The 24768-nt window shown below is 38.5% G+C and overlaps 2 protein-coding genes across 2 annotated transcripts in view; both read right to left on the bottom strand.

Annotated features, from left to right (window-relative positions):
• LOC114471940 (85/88 kDa calcium-independent phospholipase A2-like) overlaps window positions 1-3003 on the bottom strand; it is a 62539-nt gene extending 59536 nt beyond the window's left edge. The window contains exon 1 of the mRNA XM_028460946.1: window positions 2720-3003. Within this exon, the coding sequence (XP_028316747.1) occupies window positions 2720-3003 (284 nt within the window). The remainder of the gene's footprint in view (window positions 1-2719) is intronic.
• Window positions 3004-14019: 11016 nt separating this feature from the next.
• LOC114471963 (85/88 kDa calcium-independent phospholipase A2-like) overlaps window positions 14020-24768 on the bottom strand; it is a 56606-nt gene continuing 45857 nt past the window's right edge. The window contains exons 14-20 of the mRNA XM_028460968.1: window positions 21448-21598; window positions 20910-21025; window positions 16754-16908; window positions 16647-16692; window positions 15013-15122; window positions 14861-14934; window positions 14020-14164 (exon numbers count right to left, since the gene is read on the bottom strand). Coding sequence (XP_028316769.1) covers window positions 14020-14164; window positions 14861-14934; window positions 15013-15122; window positions 16647-16692; window positions 16754-16908; window positions 20910-21025; window positions 21448-21598 — 797 coding nt within the window. The remainder of the gene's footprint in view (window positions 14165-14860; window positions 14935-15012; window positions 15123-16646; window positions 16693-16753; window positions 16909-20909; window positions 21026-21447; window positions 21599-24768) is intronic.

A 24768-nucleotide genomic window follows, 5' to 3' on the forward strand; every position in this document is an offset into this window, starting at 1 on the left:
TCCCACTCTTTTCATGTAATTCAATAACCAACAGAATGCTATTTTAAAGTGTTTATCATTTAAAAGGTGCTTGAAATACTAGAAAACATCACAAAGCTTAGTTCAAGGTACTGAATGTTAACCATATGATAAGGAAAATCCCTTAACCCGAATTTTGACATTCAGGTTTATTAAGTACTAACTATGCTATTTTTCAGCCGTGTCTGGTATCTAACTGTTTCATAATAGATGATATATTAAGATATGATGTTGAAAAGATGTTTTGAAATATCTGGAGTTAATTATTAGGCATTCTTTTATGTTTAGGAACTCCCTCTGTTGTCTATGTCATTCCACTACACACCCACACCCACAAGCTGAAAACAGAGACATTGACCAATCACCGATATGATCTCAGAATGATCAACCAAGACACCTCCTCCAAAAGGCATCCCCAAATTCTTTTAAATAAAGACGCGCTGCCCGAAACTTTAGTTTTTGGGACGCTGGCATTTCATACTCAACGCGTTTCCCTTCCCCACCTTTTCACTTATTTCATTTTATTTTTAGTTGAAACAGTTAGATTTTTGGAATGAACAGCTGCTTGGTTCGGACGAATCCAGCACCTAGTGACGTGCGTAAACAGCCGAAAGAAGCCCGGCCTGCGACCCATTGGGGTAAGCCACGAGCCATTCTCTAACCCAGCTGTGAAGGCCAGAACCACCTGGAACAGCTGAAGGGGCTCTACTCTGTTGAAACGCAACAGAACTCAACGGTGGCACGTCCTGCTGCATTGCTTCAAACAGCACCTCCAGGTCCAACCCTGACATCATCTTCAAGGTACTTGAATGAACTTTCATCAGCAACTTCATCCACAATAGATCACATCCATACTTCCATAACTACAAACTTACACACACTCACAACATGCTCCACACACAGTTCATCTCATTCATGTTTGTTCGTCTCCCCTGTCTGTCTTCCTCTCTTTGTTATGAGCTCTCTTTATGATTTTATTCTTTGATTTTATAATCTTATTATTCGAATATGTATCCTGCATTTTTATTCAATATTTAGTAGACTAGCATTCTCCTAGAATAGTGATTTCACTTTATTACATATAATCCTTACTTTTATTAGCCTAGAAATGCATTTTATCATGATTTAATTATCCCATTTCAATTGATATTTTGACTGTGTTAATTGTTGACTTTTGAATAAAAGGTTAAACATAATCTTTGATTCCTCTGATTCATTAAAGCTGTGATTATGGTGTAGATTTGCTGTTAGAATTCACTTTCCCCTGGTTTCACATTGATGAGTCTAGTCTAAAAACGTAGACATATTTCTCCTGTTAAAAGGAGTGGCACCCCGCAAAATTTGAAGTAATATTAATAATCATAATTAATATTCTTAGTTATATAACCCATTAATAATAACTCATCCTCCTACACTTTGGCAGCAATTACGGCCTCAAGTCTTTTGGAATATGAAGCCACAAGCTTGGTACATCTATCTATGGCCACTTTGGCCCATTCCTCTTTACAGAACCTCTGGAGCTCCATCAAGTTGGATGGGGAGCGTCGGTGCACAGACATTTTCAGATCCCTCCAGAGATGCTCAATGGGATTCAAGTCTGGGCTCTGGCTGGGCCACTCTAGGACATTCACAGCGTTGAATAGGCTTGGGCAAATGTCATTTGTGTGAAATTTGAGGCTGATTGAACTTTTTGTGTCAGTTATGGATTTCTTTAAATTGTGGCGTGCTTCAGAAATTAGCATTGCAAATTTGTGGTGGGGCCACGACCAAACCGTTAAAAGATATGCAAATCATTTTGATGATTTTTAATCTTCAGTTGGTCCTAAGTGTTCTGGCCGAGTTTGAAACAAATCGGATGAAGCCCTTAAGACTAGTTCGCGCAATGCGTTTTGCCATTTTTTTTTATCTTTGACTCAAGATGTCTCTGCCTTCCTGTTTGATTTTCAGCATGGTTCATCGGGTAACTTTTTGTTCATCTTGGGGTCAAGAATACATGTTGCAAATTTCATGTGAATTGGGCCAACCTGCCAGTCGTTTGGCTCCATAGTATTTTTGGCGTCTTTTACAGTTTTTTTCATTGCGCCAAAATAAAAAAGCAAGAACAATAGGTTCCTACGGCCAGTATGGCCTTCGGATCCTAATTATCTGAACTCAATTACAATTCAATTATTAAAAAAGATTTTTTTTTTTTTTGAGTAGGATGAATCCGTTTTTTTTTTTTTTTTTTTATTATTGACAAATTGCAAGTTCACAAATCAGTAAAACAACATAAAGGGAACAAAGAACAAAGTCAGGGAAAAAAAATCACTAGAAAAGAATAAAATATTTGTTTAGCTACACACATACACGGAGCCCCAGCGCCGGGCCGCCATCGCGCCTCCGCCCAGGACAAGCAGGCCAACTATACCGCGTGATCAAAGCAAAGCTTGTCTGCTACGGGTGGACAATTTTATGAAATAATTCATTAGCAGTATCATTGCAGTCCAAACAAATCTGACGTCGTACACCACTGAATCAAGCAGCAGCCATGTTGAAAGTCTCAGCTCTGTCTGTCCCTGAACCGCAGATATTTGAGCCACGCACGCACCCACCCACCCACCCACCCACCCACACACACACACAATTTCTAGACAGATTACGTGATCACAATTATAATGACCTCAACCCTGTTTCCTTCCATACTCAGTAACTTTCGTCTCACCTCTGAAAAGCCGTATATTTGAGAAACTTTCTGAGGCCCGTTTCCACGGCGATGTGGGCACAGCTCCAGTCCGGGTGGCTACAGATGCAGTTGACGATGGCCTGAATGCTCTCAGCCTTCAGAGGAGGTGTGTCGTAGAAGAGCTGGAGTTGGAGGGGGTACTGAGAAAACCAGTTCATGGCGTCGTCCTCGGAGACGACCTGAAACAGCCTGAACAGCAACAGAAACGTCTCTATGACACGGTGGTCAACATTAAAAACATCTACAATCACTTTAAAGAGCATTTCTTCTTCAAAACACTGGGATTATTTTACACTAATAGTAGGCAACATGGGAAAAAATTAATATCACAAGTTTTTTCATTCAGATCATTTAGAATATTTTATTTTATTTACCAGTAAAACAAACCAATTCACCTACTTAAAATCATCGCCCAAAATGGAAAAAAGGAATACAAGGTGATTTAAGTCAGGGTAATTTTCAAACATTTAAAAAAAAATGTATGTAAGCAATTCATCAAACTGCTTCCAAGTACAATTAACATCAAACAAAAAGGTTGACAAGTTATTTTAGTCACACAGTCTTTTTACTCTGTTTAACTAAATTGGTGTAGCATTAGCAACACTTCCTACATACCATGGCAGCAGATCAGTCTAGTGATTTCCATTTGTTTTTGAGGTAACACACTCATGTTAATAAAATCCTACTTAAAGCAGTGTTATTTTAAACCCATCATTTCCCACAGTTTGGACAATCATATTGTTTAAAAGATAAAAACGTTACTGCTTTGGTTACATCAGGCCTGGGTGATATGGACCAATATTCATATTTCAATATTTTTCCTCAAAATGGCGATAGGCAACTTAAACTTGACTTATTTATATTTTTCAATATAGTTTTGCAAAAAAAACAATAATGGGTCAAAAGCAGTGGATGAAAATGTCACAAAAACCCTTTTATTATTAACTCGCAGCACAATATCAACAGTTTGTACCACTTTTGACTTTTTCCTTCATTAAGACTGAAATGTGAAATTAAATTCTGTTGTGTTGTGAAACCACATTCAGGACGTTGTCCCTTTAAGAAGTGTGTAAAAACCTTTGAATTGGTTGTGTGTGGGCCACAGACATACAGTACCCTCCAAAAGTACTGGAATAAAACATGACAATACTGCTGACTCAAGCTGACTCATGTTTTCACAGAGTTTTACAGGCACAGCAAAGTTAAACAGGCACTGGTGGCTCTGTATTTAGGAGTCAGTGATGATTTGCGCAATTTTTTTGTGTGGCTATTTTTGACAGTGATTTAGGCGTTGTTTAATGCAGCCAGGACAAGAGAGTGGAGGGTAGTGCACCTAATGAGCGCTCCCCAGAACATTTCCCCATAAAAAACATTCCTTGCCTCACGATGACGGTGTTTCATGTTGATTCTGTCCATTTCCGCATTTAACCGTTTTCATTGGTCGATTCCGTGATTCCGTCAGCGATTCCGTTAGTGCAGATTTTATAGGGCCCTAGTAGTGTGTTCAGCTGCAGCTGAGCGGAAGGGCTGCACGTGTATCTGTTTTTTGTCTGCAGCAGCGAATAAGGTTGTTGAAACAGGCGAGGAGATGAACCATTAATATATAGCGATGAACACGGCGCTGTTAGTATCGATACTTTTGCAAGTGAGTATCGTATCCAACACTCACTTTTTTGTATCAATACTTTATTCAGTATCGAGTCTTTTGACAACACTAGTTGGAACTGTCGCCCCCTGCGGTCACAAATCTGTTTCTGGGTTAAAACTGTTTTTATCCTATTTTGGTAAACAAGAGGTTTACATCAACATCTTTAACTTTTCATGTTTTTTTTTAGAGCCACCAAAAGCAGCACAAGTTGTTATTTTGACTGATATCAAAATCAGACTGAATGTTTCACTCCAATAGAAAACAATGGGATGTTTACAGGCAGTGGGACCGTGTGACATCATCAATCACGTGATTTCAACATGGAGGAACACACGCTCTAAAACTGTAAAGTAGTCCCATTTTTAAAAATTAATCAAAAATGAATATGGTGGATAATAATGCATTTTGTTATACATACAGTAGATCTTATCAGTACAATTCAAAAATTTAGGCCACATTTGTAAAAACAGTGAAAGATCCCTTTAAGTCAAGCAAGTAATCAGACCAGAAATCTCCACCAAAAATGTTTCTATCTCATAATTATGACTTTACTAACTCATAATTATGACTTCCTATATCATAGTTATGACTTTCTTTCTCATAATTATGACTTTACTAACTCATAATTATGACTTTCTTTCTCATAAATATGACTTTACTAACTCATAATTATGACTTTCTTTCTCATGAATATGACTTTCTAACTCATAATTATGACTTTCCTTGGTGATTTTTTATTTTTTTTAGTGGCAGAAACGGGCTTCTATACAAACCAGATCCCGTGGGATTACCTTTCACAAGTAAGATTGAACAATACTTTTGGATTATTTACCATTTATATGTTATGTCATCGTAACTAATGTTATTTACATGTATAAGAGCAGGAAATCATACTCTCTATTGTCTCTTGCTGTTTTTTTCTTCTTCATATTTTGAAGGTTTCCCAGTCTTGAGAAGACTAATTCCTCAGTGCTCTGTAGTGAGCAAAGAGGTGTATTTTTACTCTACATGCTAACAGATATGATTCATATGGAAAACAAAAGTTAGTATAACACTGCTAAATATTTATTTTTCTTTACCGTTAGTTCTTTCTGCATGTTTAGGAATTACGCTGCGTTCACACCGGATGCGACACGAAATGTTCGTCTGACCAGATTACAAAGTCAATTGATAAATGGGTCTCAAATGCGAAATCTTTCCTGTGCGGCGGTGCAGTCCGATCCGCGCGCCAAGAGCGTTGGCCGTTTTTTTTCATATTAGCACATTTGCTCGAGTTGAAAATATTGAACTCCTGCAACTGTTTCGCATGACCAAAGCCAATCAGAGTCTTTGTTGACGATGACATCAGGCCGTCAACACGCACACCGGTCTGTTCACCCATTCAACCAAATTAGGGGAGTTCCTCAGTAGAAATAAATGCAGGCCAGGTGCATTAGACACCTGTCCAAGATGCCGGCTGCGCGAATCGTCAGCTCCAATAGGTCCATGAGGCGTCTATGTATATAATGTCTATGGTTTTCAACCTTTTCAGCCCAAAATAAAGATTCCAGAGACCATAGATATATATAAACACTAGATGAAGCAAGCAGGATTCGCCAGTGTAGCCCAACAGCGGCCATGTTACCTCAGACAACTGTTCTGATGCGCTCTACGGTAACTGTTGGAAGGTAAGTGATCAGCTTAAACAAAAATGGCAGTGGCTATCCGTACGATTGCCGAATCAATATGCCGACATTCTATCCTTATGCAGCGCCCCTATTTGGCCAGTTTAGGTCACGTGATAGGTCAGTCATTGGTCAGTTTAGGTCGCGTGACGAAACCTAACCCTTAACCTAAACTTAACCTTTAACCTAACCCTTAACCTAAAGCTAACCTTTAACCTAACCCTTAGATGCTACGTACGTGTACTTTGGTAACCGTACCAGTAGCACCGGGGGTTGTTCGTACGGCAACCGTACAAATAGACACTTTCAACAAAAATACCCTTAACTCAATGAAATATTGACAAATTTACAAATGGTTTGTTGAAACGGTACATGTTGAAATTGCCGCTTTTGCTCTCGAAAAATGACTTAATTAATGCGTATGAAGGGGGAGGGAGTTTTAACACAACACACATCTCCTCCTATCAGTCAGATCTCTCGTTAGAGCACCTCTTTCCCATCAGTCAGTTAATTGATGTTAGCAGACAGACTATTTAATTAAATGTTGTTCTTGTTAGGGACTAGAGATGGTTATCATTAAAAATGTATCAATACTACTGCTCTTATTGATACCCTTATCTTAACTTTTTTTTTTTTTTTAAATCAATGGAAATTAAAAAAAAATAATAAAATGAACATCAATCTGTTTATTTTTGAAAATGTTAACAATATGGCACACAAAATAAATGAAAACCAGAAAATAAATAGTTCTAAACAAAACAAAGTGTACAATATAAATAAAATAAAAAATACAGTATATATATTTTTATTAACAAAACACTAAACCAACTATATGAACAATACAAATATTCAAATCAAGCATATCAAACATAACTTGATAAAAAAAATTGTGCAAAAGGAGAATTAGAGCTGCACCGGCTCGTGAAAACATGGCTAACTATGTTGATTTACCTCTGGTTTGCCATATTAACTCGCAACGTTTTAGATGTATGATAATATATGATAACAAGTTACTACTCGAACTAAACGTGGCCGACAGCCGAGGCACTGTAACGACGATGGGCGGGGAAAACTACGCCAAAATGAAAAAGCGGCCCCGGAAGCAGCGGGTTTTCCTGCCAGCATTCGCCGCCCCGAGAGCAGACAACGTGGCAGCGTCGCTACCGCGGAGAACTATTGGCTAGGCTAAAGTTGCTAAGCCAGGCAGCACGGCAGTATCAATGCTTGTCTCAGGCTTGAGGATTAACGCGACCATAAAATTACCGTTAAAAGAGCCAATAAGGATGTAGCTTGTTGGTCCGAGTGGACCAACAGACCGTGGGGCCGTTTTAATACCGGGTTTCGGGCCCATCCTTATTCGTGACCAGTCACTTCGACAAAAAAATAAATAAACAACAACTCAACTCAAAATAGCCATTATATTTCTGTGTAGAAATGTTAACTTTAAGACTTTGAGTCGGTATCTGTGTCTAAATTTGCCAAAAAACATTGAATATGAGCAATAAAAGTCTTACCGTAGCTACAAGAAAAATGGCGACGTCAGAATAAAGTTGCGCACCTGCACGAGGCTTGAGTCTCCTCCTCGATGGAAATGATGGGTGTGGTCAAGTTTTACACTGAATAGTGTAAAAGATCCTACACTGAGATGAACCACGAGGCACAGCAGGTTTGCAGCCAGCACTCGTCTCTACTGGAGCAGATGGAGGCGGAGCGACAGACGCCACCGCGGAGGACTATAGACCTTGCTAAAAATATATGAATTAAAAAAAAAATAATAATAAAATAGAATACAATTATACAAAAAAAAAACATATCGGCTAAACCAGTCAGCACGCAGTATCAATGCTTGAGGTTTGAGGATTAATGTGACCTTAAAATTACTGTTAACAGGAGCTTAAGGATGTCGTTGCCCAAATTGCCTTTGGAACGATATATCACATGACTATATTCTGATACATTTAGAAATTACCAGGAAATGAGGTCAAAAGGTCTCCGAGAGGCTCTTGACATCTGCTTATAGAATATCCATGTCAAATTACAGCCCCATTAAAAAAAAATAATAATAATAATAAATCGGAGCTCAAACATAATCAAAAACCAATGTCTTTGGGGTCACCAGAAATTCATGATATCAAAATGGGGTCACGTTCCAAAAAAGTTTGTGAACCACTCCACTGAATAATGTTTCTTTCCACTTATTTACAAAATGAGATTCTTTAAAATGTGTTATTATCACTAATTCATTCCATCATTATGATCTATGGATGTTTTAAAATAGTTTTATGAGCAAAATGTTGTAGTTGGACAAAGGGGCGACTTAATTTAATTAAAGTAGTCCATATATATTTAGTATCCATGTAAATAATACAACGAGCACTGATCCATTATAAAATCTATATATTTCTAGACCTATATGATATTTATCCTTTATTCTCTATCTATCCTTTATTTATCTCTCCTCCTTTATATTTATCATTATTGTTATTATTATTATTATTGTTGTTGTTGCTGGATTGTTTCTTTGCTTTTTGTTTCACGCACCGACTCCCAAGTCAAATTCCTTGTGCTGTCTTAAAATCTGTACTCGGCCAATAAAACATTTCTGATCATATGTTGTTCTATTCTTTATCTCATAATTACACAGATATAGATGCACTGAACGTGTACGTGTTTCACTGTAAGCCAGAGACCGACTTCTTTTAATAAACACTGAACGTGTGTCATCCAGCCTAAAAACACACATCATTCACTCACTGTGTTGTTTGCTCTGTAGAGAGAAATAAAACAGTTTGTAAAATGTCTTTGGTTCCATGACTGGAACTGTTGGGTGAACAGAAAAGACTTTGTGCTTGTTTTCAGATTTAAAGCTTCATAAAGCCCCCCCCCAACACACACACACACTATTCAGATTTCTCTTTAAACGTTTATTATAATGAGTGATTCTGTGCAGTCGGTTCACATGAGGACAGAACAGATAAACGATTTAATACCAATACCAAATAAATTTAATACCATTTAAATGTGTTAATATCAAACTGAAACCATTTGAGTATTTGTGTGGAATCTTCTGCACAAAGAACCAATCATCTGGACAAAGGACAATCATTAAACAGGGGAAGTGAATCAGAACCAGTGTCAGCCATGCAAGACATCAGTGGTGCCACTTCCTCCAACCCTCCAAAATAAAGGTCCCAGAGAGCGGGGACCACCACTGTAGCTGAAGGTGGTTGAACACAGACATGAACATTGAAGAACAGTCATGTGGAGACAGGACCATCTATAAGGGGGAATAAAGGGGAGAGATTTTTGGGGTCCATCCATAAAGTCAGTAAAATGATGGTTTATTGTTCTATGAATCTGTGATAACCACATTTATTTATTCATCTGAATAATATCCACTGTTATCCAGGAGCGTTTATTATTATTATTATAGTCATCTTAAAGATGGAAATCCTTGTTTTATTCACAAATAAAATTAAAAGTACACTAAAAATGGTGGAAAATGTGGTGAAATGGGATTTAAAAAAAACACAGAAATGAGTTAAAAGTTGAAAATGAGAGTGGACAAAAACAGTCAGAAAAAGTGGTAAAAATGGTTGAAAGTGTCAATATTGGCTTAAAAGTGGCAGATGTGGTGGAAGGGGGTAAATGTAATTTAAAAAGTAGGAACAATTAATTTAAACTGGTAAATAATAGGCATGACAAATGGTGAATGTGGTTAATTGTCACTGATTTGTGTCAGATAATTAACTGCTCATTCAAATCAGGCACCGTACCAAAATCCCTGAAAGTAGCTGCTGTTAAACCTCTGTTAAAAAAGAGAACACTGGATGCCTCTATACTGGCTAACTATAGACCAATCAGCAACCTTCCATTCATGGCCAAGATCATTGAGAAGGTGGTCTTCAACCAACTGAGTCAATTCTTATCATTCAACAAAATATTTGATAAATTTCAGTCAGGTTTTCGTTCTCATCACAGCACTGAAACTGCTCTTATCAAAGTGATCAATGACATAAGGTTGAACACTGATTCAGGAAAAGTATCTGTTCTCATTCTGTTGGATCTAAGTGCTGCATTTGACACTGTAGATCATACAATTTTGTTGCACAGATTGCAAACATGGGTTGGACTAAATGGAAAAGTAATGCAATGGTTTAAGTCATACTTGGAGGAGCGAAGCTATTTTGTAAGCATTGGAAACTTTGAATCTGACAGATTACCAATGTCCTGTGGGGTTCCTCAGGGATCTGTTCTTGGACCCCTTCTGTTTAACCTTTACTTGCTTCCTTTAGGACAAATTTTACAGAACTGTAAGGTTGATTATCAGAGCTACGCAGATGACACACAACTATATCTATCACTGAACCCAGATGACCATGGTCCCATTGAGGTGTTGTGTGACTGTTTAGAAAAAATAAACTGCTGGATGAGTGAAAACGTCCTTCAACTAAACCATGACAAGACGGAGGTGATTGTCTTTGGTAACAAGGAAAAGAGGACTGCTGTCAGCAATTATCTTGAGTCTTGATCTTTAAAGGCTAAAGACCAAGTCAAAAACCTTGGTGTTCTGATTGACTCAGATCTTACATTCAGCAGTCAGATCAAATCTATCACAAAAACAGCCTTCTACCACCTAAAGAACATCTCCAGAGTGAAAGGTTTAATGGCTCAGAAAGATCAGGAGAAACTGGTCCATGCTTTTATCTCCAGCAGACTGGACTATTGTAATGGTCTTCTGACAGGAATCCCCCAAAAGAGCATCAAACAGCTACAGCTGGTTCAGAACGCTGCAGCTCGGGTCTTAACCAGAACAAAGAGGTCAGAGCACATTACTCCAGTTTTAAAGTCTTTACACTGGCTCCCAGTCAGCCTCAGAATAGACTTTAAAGTTCTGCTGCTGGTGTATAAATCTGTGAATGGGTTTGGTCCAGAATACATCAGTGACATGTTAGTCAGGTATGAACCCAGCAGGTCTCTCAGATCTATGGACACAGATCAGATAGTGGAGCCCAGAGTTCACAGTAAACATGGTGATGCTGCTTTTAGTTGTTATGCTGCAAAGAAGTGGAACAAACTGCCAGCGGAGCTGAAGTCAGCATCCAATGTGAACATTTTTAAATCAAAGTTAAAGGCACTTTTTTTCTCTACTGCATATGATTGAGAGAGAGACTTTTTGTCATGTTGATGTAATGATGATTTTACTGATGATTTTAATTGATTTTACTGATGATTTTAAATGTTCTTATTGATTTTACTGATGATTTTAATTGTTCTTATTGATTTTAAACAATTGAATGTTTTATCATGTAAAGCACATTGAGTTGCCTTGAGTATGAAATGCGCTATATAAATAAATTTGCCTTGCCTTAAATTGGCAAAAATAAGCATGAAATGACAATAATGGGTCAACATATGCGACATCAGGTGGGAAATGGTGGAAAGGGTTTATAAATGCTGAAAATGTCTTGAAATTGGGAGAAATGTGCAGAAAAGGCATTTAAATATGATGGCGAAGTGGCAGAAATTGGAGTAATGTAGCAAAAATACATAAAATGGAGCAAAAATATGACAAGTTTGGTGTAGTTGCAAAAAAAAAAAAAGGTTAAAAATAAGCAACAAATGGGCTCAAATTGTTCAAAAAATATTCTTAGTTTCTTGAAGGCATCTGGCGATCACATCCCAGTGTCTTGCGATCCCAAATGGGGTCCTGACCCCAAGGTTGAGAACTCCTGCAATAAAGAACCAACATTCTGTGACATTTAACAGTTTTCAAGACTTTTAAACAATAAACAAGTGTCTGGTATTTCTTAATTATTTTAATTTTTTAATCATTTTATTATTTTTATTCATAATTTTATTATTGTATTTTATTTCCTAACACTGTCAATCTTGCATATTTCCAAACTTGACAGAATGGTTGTCATGGCTACGTTGACCATATTTTGAGGACACTTGGGCCGACCTCAAAATACTCAAAGTACTCAACGTTTTCTTGAATCTGCCTCATACTGTTATGGTCAATTATTATATTCATCATCATATCGTCAAATGTATGTTCATGTGTACAATTTGTCATGTTTTAATACATGACGACTCCATTACTCATTACACTTTTGAACAACTGAATCATGATTAAACAGTACAGAGCGTACTCAGTGCAGCACAGTCTCTGCCAAGGCCAGAATCTCTGCTCGCATGCAGCACACACTATCATGGAGATAAGGGTGGCGCCACATCTTCATCATAACATACACATCTTCATCATCCTCAAATCTTTCCACTATTGGGCATCTGACTCCCTCCCTTTTGTCTCTCACTGTTGGGACCTTTTCTTATCTGTATAAAAAGCTTAAGCTTTGAAACTGTTGGGGCGGGGGCGCGGCACTTCCTTCGGACGTCCGCCTGGACGGACGCTAATTTTGTTCCACTTTGTTCCATCTTGTACCTTTTTACTTAGCAATAGAATAAACTTTTTTATATAAAATCATCAATGCTTTTCCTGGACTCCATCATTCAACCAGAGCAATGAATCATGTCTCAAAATGAGGTCAACCGTAAATTCAGCCGTAACAATACTAAATACATTAGAGTAGATAAATAAGTTGTTAATGTTCATAAGGTTTAAAAATCAATTTCTCTTTTGATAAGAAAGACTTAAAAACATCTGAAGTCAGTGGGTCAATCACCTTTATTATGATTATATTAATCTGTCCTTGAAAATTCTCATTTAAGCCATCTTAAAATCACTATCATTGAAACAATGAGAAACATCTCCTAGAAATCAAAACTATAAAAAATAAAAAAAACCTCAAGGCTTACAGAACATTAAATAATCATTAAATACGCACACTGATAAATAAGTGTTACCTTAACTTACTATAGGATAAATCTCTCTGCACCTCTATGTTTTCCTGCTTATGTTTTTAATAAAATCCACTGATATTTGGTCTCTTTCAGTTTTTCTCTTCTCTCTGAAGATAGCACATCAATATACCACTGGTGTGTTCCTAGGTGTACAGCTTCAGCTACATGTAGTTCTGCTTTGACTTTTTATACAACCCACAAGAAGATGAGCTGCAAAAAAGTGGATCATCAACATCTGGAGAGATAAACCCTAAACCCTAACCCTGACATGAAGGAGTGATCAAATGCACAAGGGCGTCAGTGGAGCTGTAACTGTTCTGTTTGAATGGAATAATTACTCCCTTCCTGCCCCTCGTCCTGGTGTTTGGGAATGAAGAAAGAGACCAAACTCTCCCTCTGAGAACCCTGAGGAGAAAATAGATGTATCATGTCCTGACCACGACTACTGCTCCTGTGCTGCATTGGACTTATAGCCCTCAGTGTTATAGAGGAGGTCAGGGCGGAGAACGCTGCGCTCCAAAGACGGATGGAGGAGATGAATCAGGAACAAGTTTGACTTGGAAAGGTTTGCTGCTTCACATGAGGACATTAGGTTTTATACAAGGTAAGAAATGCTATCAAAACATAGCTGTAGCTCCTAAAGTAGCATTAGCGCCTAGCTAAACATAAAACAAGAGGAGCAACTCTGAATAAAATTATCCTCATTATGTATTTTTAAGCCAATTTTATGTGTTTTATTAAGTTGCTATTGTGGCCGTGTAAAATAATAACTTCTGTCACTGCTTCAGGCCAGACAATAAAGTCTATCTATCTACAGTATATACAGGTATATAAAATAATTGGTGTGAGTATTAGGTTAGAGAAGGGGCCTGGTGAGTCTCAGTGCCCAGGGCCCCTGGTGTTGCTAATCCGGCCTTGGGCTACATGTGTCAGTATTCAGAACAGACCAGAACAGGCAGAACATGGGTCCTCTATGTGGAATAATAAGAGAGAGTTTTTATTTATCTTGTAATGTAAAATAATAAGTATATAAAAATCCAACTGGATATCTACTGGTTTATAACAGAGAAACAGAGAAAACAGAGGTTAGATGAGAATGTTTAATGGTCTCGTAGAAACCGGGCCACAAACTGGAGGACAGCTCTCTGTTCATTCAGGTACGTCCGGGTCTCCAACAGCATGTTCATCAGGACATCTTCGTCCACCTCGTTCAACATCACCTCCACAGACAGCTGAGGACTCAGTCTGACACACAATAATGCACTGGATTAACACACACACACTCCTCTGTGTTATTAACGGTTCATAACAACACAATAAAATCACACATGTTCAGTAGCGATGCAACATATCAGCACAACTCAAAAACACGCTAACAAGTGTCCAGAAATGGTGGAAAATGTGGTAAAATGGGATTTTAAAAACAACAGAAATTGGTTAAAAGTTGCAAATTAGAAAAGGGAAAGAAAAATAGGTAAAAATAGCTCAAAGTGTTAATATTGGCTTAAAAGTGACAAAAAAATGGGGAAATGAAATTTATAAATCACTCAAAACATACATTTACAATCCCAATTCCCAATTGGGAAATCTTGGCACCAGATTTAGAAAACACAAACTAATTATTTTTAAATAGCAAGGATTCAACCTTTTAAATAGTACACAAAGTGCTGTAAAATAAGTTTACTGGATGTAGACGTGATTTACGCTTGTGTTGAAAGGATCAGGCACTGACACTGGAAAACAGTGGATATTATTCAGATGAATAAATAAATATGGTTATCACAGATTCATAGAACAATAGACCATCATTTTACTGACTTTATAGATGGACCCTAAAAATCTCTCCCCTTTATTCAACCACCTTCAGGTACAGTGGGGGTCCCCGCTCTCTGGGACCTTTATTTTGGGGGTAAACCAGCCCTATTAAAAACAAACACACACCTTCTGTAGAGTGTGTCCGTCATCTCACAAAAGGCTCTGGCCCTGTCCACAGCGCATCCATCAGAGTCGGTACACTGAACACACACAACAGTAGGTTTAAGGGACACACACTCCATCATCATCGTCATCTTCATCATCATCACTGTACTCACACAGTCCATCAGTATCTTCAGCAGGTTATTGGCTGCTTTTAGACTCTTAGCGAGCTTCACAGGGTTGCAGGACAATTTCAGTGAGGTCACCTCCACCTCAGGAGATTTACCTGGACACACACACACACACAATCGTACGTACCAACATTTCCACGCTAAGTACTATATTGGTTTTATCAATTTATCAACAATTTATCAAGAAATGGTACAAACTGTGTCCACACAAACCCTGGTGGTAAAACAGTGAAACTACTAAGGGTGTGAGAAAAAAAATTTCACTGTCCAATTAATGTATCAATCCAAAAAAAATGTAATAAAGAAAAAAAAAACGTTAAATTGCGCTAACATTAGAACAGTTAAACTCCCAGTCACTAGGTGTCAGTGAACGCAACATCAGACCTTGTTGACTCACTGCTCAATGCATTGAGCTGGTAGTTGATAGCACTTTATTTTCATAAAACATACTGAGCACTTTGATAGATGTATGTAGCTACTTAAAAAAAATAATTAAAACATAAAATCATAATCTGTTGTAGAAGCAAAAGTTAAACTTTTTTGAAAAATATAATTTGACAGTTTGATAAACATTCCACTTGTTTTGATATTTGTTCTTGAATTGCAGTTAGTTACCATTTACTTGTTCTCGCAAGTGGTAAAAAAATGAAATAAATTGTATTTCATTCCATTTTGTACTTGTAAAGGTGACATTTGTAATTATTGATATTACAATATTTTGTTTAGTGTTAGAATATATTGTATCGTGACATGCAAATTGTGAATTGTGACACGCAAATTGTGAATTGTATCGTATCGTCAGATTCATGGCAATGCACAGCCCTAGAAACTACACATAAAGTGTTCAGTTTATTAGCAGTATGAGCAAAGCTTCTGTCTGCGTGCTATTCTTATCAAACTTAATTTGGTCACTGCGTGCCTTCATCCCAGTTACACACTCTGGGTGGAGTGACCATAAAATGTGGACGTTCCCATTCAAATCTGGCCTTACCCCTTATCTTTAACTTTTCATGTTTTTTGAGAGGAACCAAAAGCAGCACAAATTGTCAGTTTGACTGAAAAAGCTACTAAAAGATCTATAAAGCTACTAAAAGATCTATAAAGCTACTAAACAATCTATAAAGCTACTAAACAATCTATATAGCTATTAAAAGATCTATAAAGCTACTAAAACATCTATAAAGCTGCTAAAAGATCAATAAAGCTACTAAACAATCTATAAAGCTGCTAAAAGATCTATAAAGCTACTAATCTACAGATCTAAAAATCAGGCTGAATGTTTCACTCCAAGAGAAAACAATGGGATGTTTACAGGAAGTGGGGCCGTGTGACATCAATCATGTGATTACAGGATGAAGGAACAGAGGCTCTAAAACTGTGAAGTAGTCCCATTTTTAAAAGTTAATAAAATTAATATGATGCATAATAATGTGTTTTGTTAGTTGTAGATTTACTAATAAGTACATTTCAAAGATTTAAGTCACATTTGTAAAAACTGTGGAGGATCCTTTAACCTCTAACCACACGTTTATTTCTCAGTAACAGGAACCAACTTATTGTTGTGAGTGAGTTGAAGGTTAGTGCTGCTGCTGTTTTCTACACATCATTAAAAGTCTTACCTGTCCCAAGGGACAACACCATCCCCAACTTCTTGGTGTCCTTGCCCTGAGGGAAAGATAAATTAAAAAAACAGCTCTAGTATTTATCAAACATATGTGAGCTTCACCTCAGCATTCAGAGTTTTGTTGTACTGATGGATTTCTGCCATGGCGTCCAGCGTGGGGTTATTGGCCAGCAGCCCGCCGTCCAGAAAACGTCCCATTGGTGGGAAGTAGGTGGGCGCGGCTCCACTGGCTCGAGCTGCTTTCCATACCAGCTGATCTGAGAGGAAAGGGAAAGAAGAAGGTGAGCTATAAGCAGAGGTGATGTGACGAAAAACAAATACTTTGTTGCTGTACTTAAGTAGTTGTTTTCTGATATCTGTACTTTACTTGAGTATTAATGTTTTTGGTGACTTTTTACTTTTACTCCTTATTTTTTAAAAACAAATATATTCCTACTCCACTATTTTAAAAATGAGTTTGTTACTTTTAAGACCTTTGAAGATGACGTCATGACATAAAAAGATGCACAACTTTGGTAGTTTGAGCTTTTTTCTGTTAGACAGGTCCCTTAGTTTTATGCTTCACATGTTCAAGTTTTTAAAAATGTTAAACTCAAAGCTGCTCTGGGTTTAACTGAGCATTTTCATTTTTTTTTTCTTGACATGTTTAATTTACATATTTTAGTTATCATGAGTGCTGAATTCTCCAGGCGTTCAAGGGTAACAGATTTAACTTGTTTCCATGTACCAGTTTTCTACAAATTCTTAAAAAAAATTATAGAAATGGAATTTGCTGGTTTAAAAACCCTGTCTTATTATTAAAGGGACATTTGTTTTATTTTTTTTTACAACAGATACATTTAGTCGCATGTACTATTTTACTTTTACTCAAGTAAGGGAGCAACTTTGATACTTTTACCAGAGTCATTTTTTATTCAAATATCTATACTTTTATTTCTTTCAAAAACCAAAATGTTTTTTGAAAGTATGTTTGTTGGCGTGTGTGTGTGTGTGTGTGTGTGTGTGTGTGTGTGTGTGTGTGTGTGTTTGTGTACACAATAACTTAGTTATAAGTTATGAACGGATTTTGGTGAAATTTTCAGAAATGTTGATAATAGGTGAAGGAACAGCTGATTCACTTTTGGTGATGTTCTGCTACCAAAATAAAACATATATACCGTATTTTTCAGACTATAAGGCGCACTAAAAATCCTCTCAAAAATCAAAAGTGCCCCTTATAATCAGGTGCGCCTTATGTATGAAATTAATATGTCAAAATGTTTTAGTGCAACTATAGTAAACTATGAAGCTTCAAAGCTTGATGGATTTTTGGCACTTTAGGGCTACCGTAGTCAGGTGCCTCATGGAGTGATATGTACCTGTATTGTTCTGTATTTTATGTGTTAAACCTGAACAATGTTGAGAGTTACTGTTAATGAGTTGAATAAAGTTTGACTTATCTGACCATTTTGTTTCGTTTAACGCGTCTCATTAATAATAATAATAATAATAATAATAATAATAACAAACCGGTGCACCTTATAATCCAAAAAATACGGTATTCCTTTCATTTTTCCATGCACACTGTGGAACTCCTGTTAAACATTGTTTTAGAACAGGGGTTCTCAACTGGTCTCACCCTGGGACCCACATTTTTCTACGGCCATTAAATCGCAACCCACGTTTTTCAAAAATAGGTGTTTTAAACACACATTCTCTTCTTTAAATCATAAATCTACATATTTTCCTGTGCAACATGCACTTCACAGCATGCCTATCATAAGAAAAGTTTCTTTCAAAATAAAAGATATATCCAACATGAGAGACTTTAAGTATTTATTTATTTTTGACCAGCTGTTCGCAACCCACCCAGTACAGGTCCGCGACCAACTTTTGGGTCCCGACCCACCAGTTGAGAATCAAGATTAACGCAGTGCTTCTCAAAGTGTGTGGTGCGCCCTCTGGTGGGGAATGGAGACATGATAGGTGGGGCGCCACCTATTTCAGGCTAATCTTCTTAAAGTCCTAGTGGCATGATAAAATAAGTTGATTTCAATAGAAAATAAAAAAAAAATATAGAACCCAATGATCATTCTGATATGACATGTATGGTCAAATGTTTATAGTACAGGTGAGAAATGAAAATAAATCCAACATTTCTGAGCGTATGCTGCAGTCAGAAGTTAAATCAGCTTTGGCTTTTTCCACAGTGCAGTGATTCCCAACCTTTTTAAAAGTAGCACTAAAGTGACGAGTTGTGCCAGCTCAGATATTTAGATACTGTATTTATTTTTTTTTACTAGATTTATATTTGAGGGAGTAAAGTTAATGAAATTGTTATTTATTTAACTATTTAATGATTTCATTAATATAGTGTATTTTTTTCCAAACTAGATTTATATTTGAGGAAGTGAAAGCGTAGGATACAGTTGTTTGAGACTCCGTGTGGTGTTTTAATTTGAATAATAATACTAATCTAAAAAACTGCAAAAACATAATTTTAATGAGACACTTTTTTTCCTTTGTAACAAGTGTAAGAGCAGAATAATAACAATCCCTCCAGTGTGTCTGCTCCAAAAAGATGCCATAAAAATGTGAAAAAAATCAACTCATCTGTGATTAAATAAAGTGCCAAGTAGCAGCCGTTTATTCCGTTATGTGTTTCTATAGAATTGTAGATATCTGACACTTCATTACATAGTTACAATTGTAATTGTTGATATCTACAATTCTATTCCCACTAGTCATAATGTTAATTGTAGATATAAATAATTCAATTCTCAGTAGTCATAATGTTAATTGTTAATATCTACAATTATTCTTACATTTCAGGTATCATGAAATGACCCTCCCGTAGGCCCACCACCCACAGGAGGGATCATATGAGGCCGGTGCAATGTGGATCGGGCAGTCGTCCAGGGCGGGGGCCTTGGCGATCTGATCCCCGGCTACAGAAGCTAGCGTTAGGGACGTGGAATGTCACCTCTCTGGCGGGGAAGGAGCCTGAGCTTGTGTGCGAGGTGGAGAAGTTCGGACTAGATATAGTCGGTCTCACCTCGACACATAACAAGGGCTCTGGAACCAGCCTTCTCGACAGGGGTTGGACACTCGGGTAAAGAGAGGGGCGGAGCTGTCAACTGATCACCACCTGGTGGTGAGTTGGCTCCGATGGCGGGCGAGGATGCCGGTTAGACCTGGCAGACCCAAACGTATAGTGAGGGTCTGCTGGGAATGCCTGGCAGAGTCTCCCGTCAGAAGGAGCTTCAACTCCCACCTCCGGGAAAACTTCAACCATGTCTCGGAGGAGGCAGGGGACATTGAGTCCAAGTGGGCCATGTTCTGTGCCTCTGCTGCTGAGGCGGCTGATCGGTGCTGTGGCCGCAAGGTAGTCGGTGCCTGTCGTGGCGGCAATACCCGAACCCGTTGGTGGACACCGGGGGTGAGGGATGCCGTGAAGCTGAAGAAGGAGTCCTACCGGGCCTTTTTGGCCTGTGGGACTCCGGAGACAGCAGACAGGTACCGACGGGCCAAGCGAAGTGCAGCCACGGCGATCACCGAAGCAAAAGCCCGGACATGGGAGGAGTTTGGTGAGGCCATGGAGAACGACTTCCGGACGGCTTCAAAGAGATTCTGGACCACTATCCGGCATCTCAGGAGGGGGAAGCAGTGCACCGTCAACACTATGTATGGTGCGGATGGTGCGCTGCTGACCTCGACTCGAGACATTGTGGATCGGTGGGGGGAATACTTCGAAGACCTCCTCAATCCCACCGACACGCCTTCCAATCAGGAAGCAGGGCCCAGGGACCCGAGAGTGGGCTCTCCTATCTCTGGGGCTGAGGTTGCCGAGGTGGTTAAAAAGCTCCTCAGTGGCAGGGCTCCGGGGGTGGATGAGATCCGCCCGGAGATTCTCAAGGCCCTGGATGTTGTGGGGCTGTCATGGCTGACACGACTCTGCAACATCGCGTGGACATCGGGGGCAGTGCCTCTGGATTGGCAGACCACAAGTAAAAAGTGCGTAAATGTGTGATACTGTCCCAAAACATGCATGAGAAGCATTTTCGTGTTATGTCGGGGCCCAATTAAAAATAAAAAGAGTTATAAAAACAAACCCAAAAACGGGTGAGATAGATTTTCCCATTTCCAAAGGTAAACTCGCGATCGCGAGGAGCTCGTATTGAACATCCACCGTTAATGAAAACCCAGTGAAATGGACGAGAAAGCAGCCACGTGACACTACATGTGATGATGTGCAGCAGCGTTGTGCATGTTGAAGAACCTTGTGGAATGGTGAGAGGTCTGAACGTGTCACTGGTGGAGTACGGGGGCTCATAGTTCCTGAAGATGTGCAGCTTGCATGGACGTCGGTCTGCGAGAACACTGGTCACCATCACCCTGAACAAATAGAAAGCAAACATAGAAGTACAACAAACAGCAGTACTGTCGCTTTGTATGTGAAAACATGTGTGGTCACAAGCATTAGCAGGGTTCTCACCAGGACGTTTTCACAGTGTAGGGGGAGCACATGTTGTAGTGGGGTCAGGGGGCAACCCCCGCCCCATAGAAAATTTTGACATTTATAATCCTCTTAAACACTATTTGCTACATTTTGAGGGCGTTATTCCTTTTGTGGCCGCTAGACATACTTGAGGGGGCCGTAACATAATTGGGGGCTCCACGCTGTGATGTTGGCCCCCTACGCTGTGTTTCAACCAGCATAGGAGCCGACATCACAGCGTAGGGGCCCCTACACTGTGATTTCGACTGCGCTGGCGAGAACCCTGATTAGGTTCAGATGTTTCAATGCAGTGTAACACCTGGGGTGTGAAACATCAGTCATCTTGGTATCTTCTCCAAATTCTTTCTTCAGGAATTTTTCTAGTGGCTTTTTTGTGTACGGCCTCCACCCTTTGAACACCTTCTTTCTCATCTTGAAGTACAGGTTTTGCAGGTCATTTAAAGGCTTACCTGCAGACACAGGAACAACTCAACATTAGCTTAATTTAAAGGGATCTTTCACTGTTTCTACAAATGTGCCCTAAAACTTTTGAAATGTCCTTATTAGTAGTATCTATGCCTTAAAAAAATGCATTATTTTGGACCACATACATTTTAATAACTTTTAAAAAAGGGACTACTTTACAGTTTTAGAGCCTGTGTTCCTCCATCTTGAACTCAAGTGACTGATGATGTCACACGGCCCCACTGCCCATAAACATCCCGTCTGATTTTTATATAATTTAGCATCTTTTGAAATAATTTAGCAGCTTTTTACATCCTTTAGCAGCTTTTTCATTGAAAATGACAACTTGTGCTGCTTTTGGTTTTTCTAAAAAAAAAAAAAAAATCAGGAAAATTTAAAAATGCCTATGTAAACCTCTATTGTTTAGCGAAGGAAGACAAAAATAGTTGTGACTACGGATGCAAACAATTAATCGATTATCGATTAATTGTTTGCAATTGCAATTAATTGCGTTTTGAACCCGTAATTCCCCGCCAGTCCATGTGAGGGCGTGCTTGACGCCAGACGTACTTGACGCACAAGCGGGAACACAAGTGAAGCAGGGCTCTGACGACAACGACAAGACAAACGAGAAGCGGTACACTGACAGGATGAAGAGGGAAAAAAACGGTAATGGAGTAATAGAGCGATTTTAAGTTGGTTAATGACTACAAAGACGCCAAATGCACAATATGTGGAAGCATTTTAAAGAACAACAACTCCACAACTTAGTTGAATTACCACCTAAAGATGTCACATTCAGCCGTGCTACAAGCAGCGAGTGGTTCTTCTCATCCAACAATCACCACAGTGTTGGGACGAATGGTATGTGATTCCACGAAAGCAGAGGGCATTACCCAGCGGATATGTAACATGGTTAATACAGACATGCTGTCGATAAACGTCGTTGACTGACAGGGATTTCGAGAGGTAATGAACTAAATCAAGCCAGGGTACAATATCCACTCTAGAACAACCATAAAAATCCACATGGAAGCAAGCTACGCGAGGAAGAACGCAGCGTTGAAAAGACAACTTGCAACCACGAATGTGGCCCTCACAACAGACTGTTGGACTTCCTTGTATACAGAAAGCTACATCACAGTTACATTCCACTACATTAAACCAAACTGACAGGTAATGTCAGCAGTCCTACTCACAGACAGCATGTCAGTGAGGCATACTACTGACAGTTTAGCTGACAAGTTAAACCAGGCTGTGGAAACATGGGAAGTGTAGTTGCTCGTGTACATGACAATGCATGGAATATCGTCTCGGCAAACAGTCCCACACGAGTCAATTGGCGCTCAGTTCCTTGTTTCGGCCACATTCTGCAGCTGGCCATTAACATGGGTTTCGCTACCTACAGTAACCGAGTCAAACAAAGCACTCATAAACTCATCCAATCCTGTAAAACCAGGTGGAATTCAGTCATTGAAAAGTTTTACAGACTAATGGAGCAGCGGTGTCTGCTGTACTATCAGACCACACAGTGACCAAACTCACAGATGCCAGGATGCTGGAGCTGAGGGAAAAATATTGGCAATTGATGGAGGATTTGGCACCAGTGCTGGAAACACTCAAGTGTGCAACGACCATCATGTCTACTGAGGTGTTCATATCAGATACGTATCCCATCACCTTCAGCCTGATCAACGTGCATCTCAAGACAGACGTTGGAGACGCCAGCAAAGTGGGGGAATTAAAATCCAGAGTGTGTACTTCACTGGGCGAAAGGATGAATGTAAGCTACATCCATTAATTTAATTATTGTAAATATTTTTAACTAAAAAAATAAAAAATAAAAAATAAAAATATATTTTTAACTGCTTGCATTGCACACAAAGTACATTGTTTGACAACTGTAGTTTTTACCTGCTTCTACTATCTTATCTAATTAATATAAATAATTAATATCAAGCAATCTATTAATGATGAATAGTGGTTTATTCATTAAATGATAAAATACTGAACCTATTACAAACAAATTATGATATAAAACAATATCACATTTAAATCCAATTTATTATCTTTTTGTTCACAGATTGCTTCTGATGACATGACGTCAACACCACCAATGCTAGCCACCATGCTGGATCCTAGGCACAAGCACCCCACCAAGGAGGATCGCAGCTCATGCCAATGCTTGAAGTGCTGGCAGAAGCAGAAGCCAGATGTGGCAGCTCCACATCAGCAGATGCCGCTGGATACCAGCAAGAGGTGGTCGGTGCAGTGCCAGTCCAGGGAGCTGTGCTTCAGAGACACAGTGCTTATGCTTTACTCATGGGTGAAAACTATACCACCAGAAGCACTGATGACGTAGTAACAGAAGTAGACAGATTTCTGAAGTATCCGCCACCACACCTTGATTCTATCCCTGCAGCATGGTGGAAAGTCAATGAAGGAAGGTCTCCAAGAATGGCAAACTTGGCAAGAAAGTACTTGACCATACTAGGGGTGGGAAAAAAAAAAAAATCCATTTTACGATATATCGCAATTTTTTGGGTGCTGATTTTAAATAAATTTTTTTCTATTTAAAAGAACAATTTTTTTTAATTTAATTTAATTTATTTTTGATATTGAATCAAAATTTTTGTGTATTTGTGCAATGTTTCAGTGGTGGTTACAATTCTATGTGTTGCAATGGTTATTTGATGAACTTGATTTTATGATGGCAGTGTGTAATACCTGCAATATTTATGTATGTACAGGAATTTTAATTTCATATAATCTGTTCAGATCAGTGCTTATTTTGTGCATTATCAGTAACTCAGGGTGATTAATCCTTAATGTTCTCACTTACAGCTGTTACAATGCCGTCATTATGTTGCCATGATAACTTTGAGACTTCTACACAGTAGTTTCAGTGAAAAGAAACTTGTTCCACTTTATTTTATGATGGCAATGTGTAACACGGTATTTTCCTTTTTTCAGTGAAAATTTGCAAAAACACTATTAATAAATAATAAATAGGATGTTTTGAAGCAAATAGTTTTGACTCACTTTGTCTGAATGATCAATATCTTCTGATGAACATATACAGCAACTTGATTTTTCATCTCAACGATTAATTTTGATATTAACTGGGTAGAATATCAACATATATCGTGATATATCGTATCGTGATACGTATAGT

This window comes from Gouania willdenowi, chromosome 1 (genome assembly GCF_900634775.1).
Source record: "Gouania willdenowi chromosome 1, fGouWil2.1, whole genome shotgun sequence".
NCBI classification, from domain to species: domain Eukaryota; kingdom Metazoa; phylum Chordata; class Actinopteri; order Blenniiformes; family Gobiesocidae; genus Gouania; species Gouania willdenowi.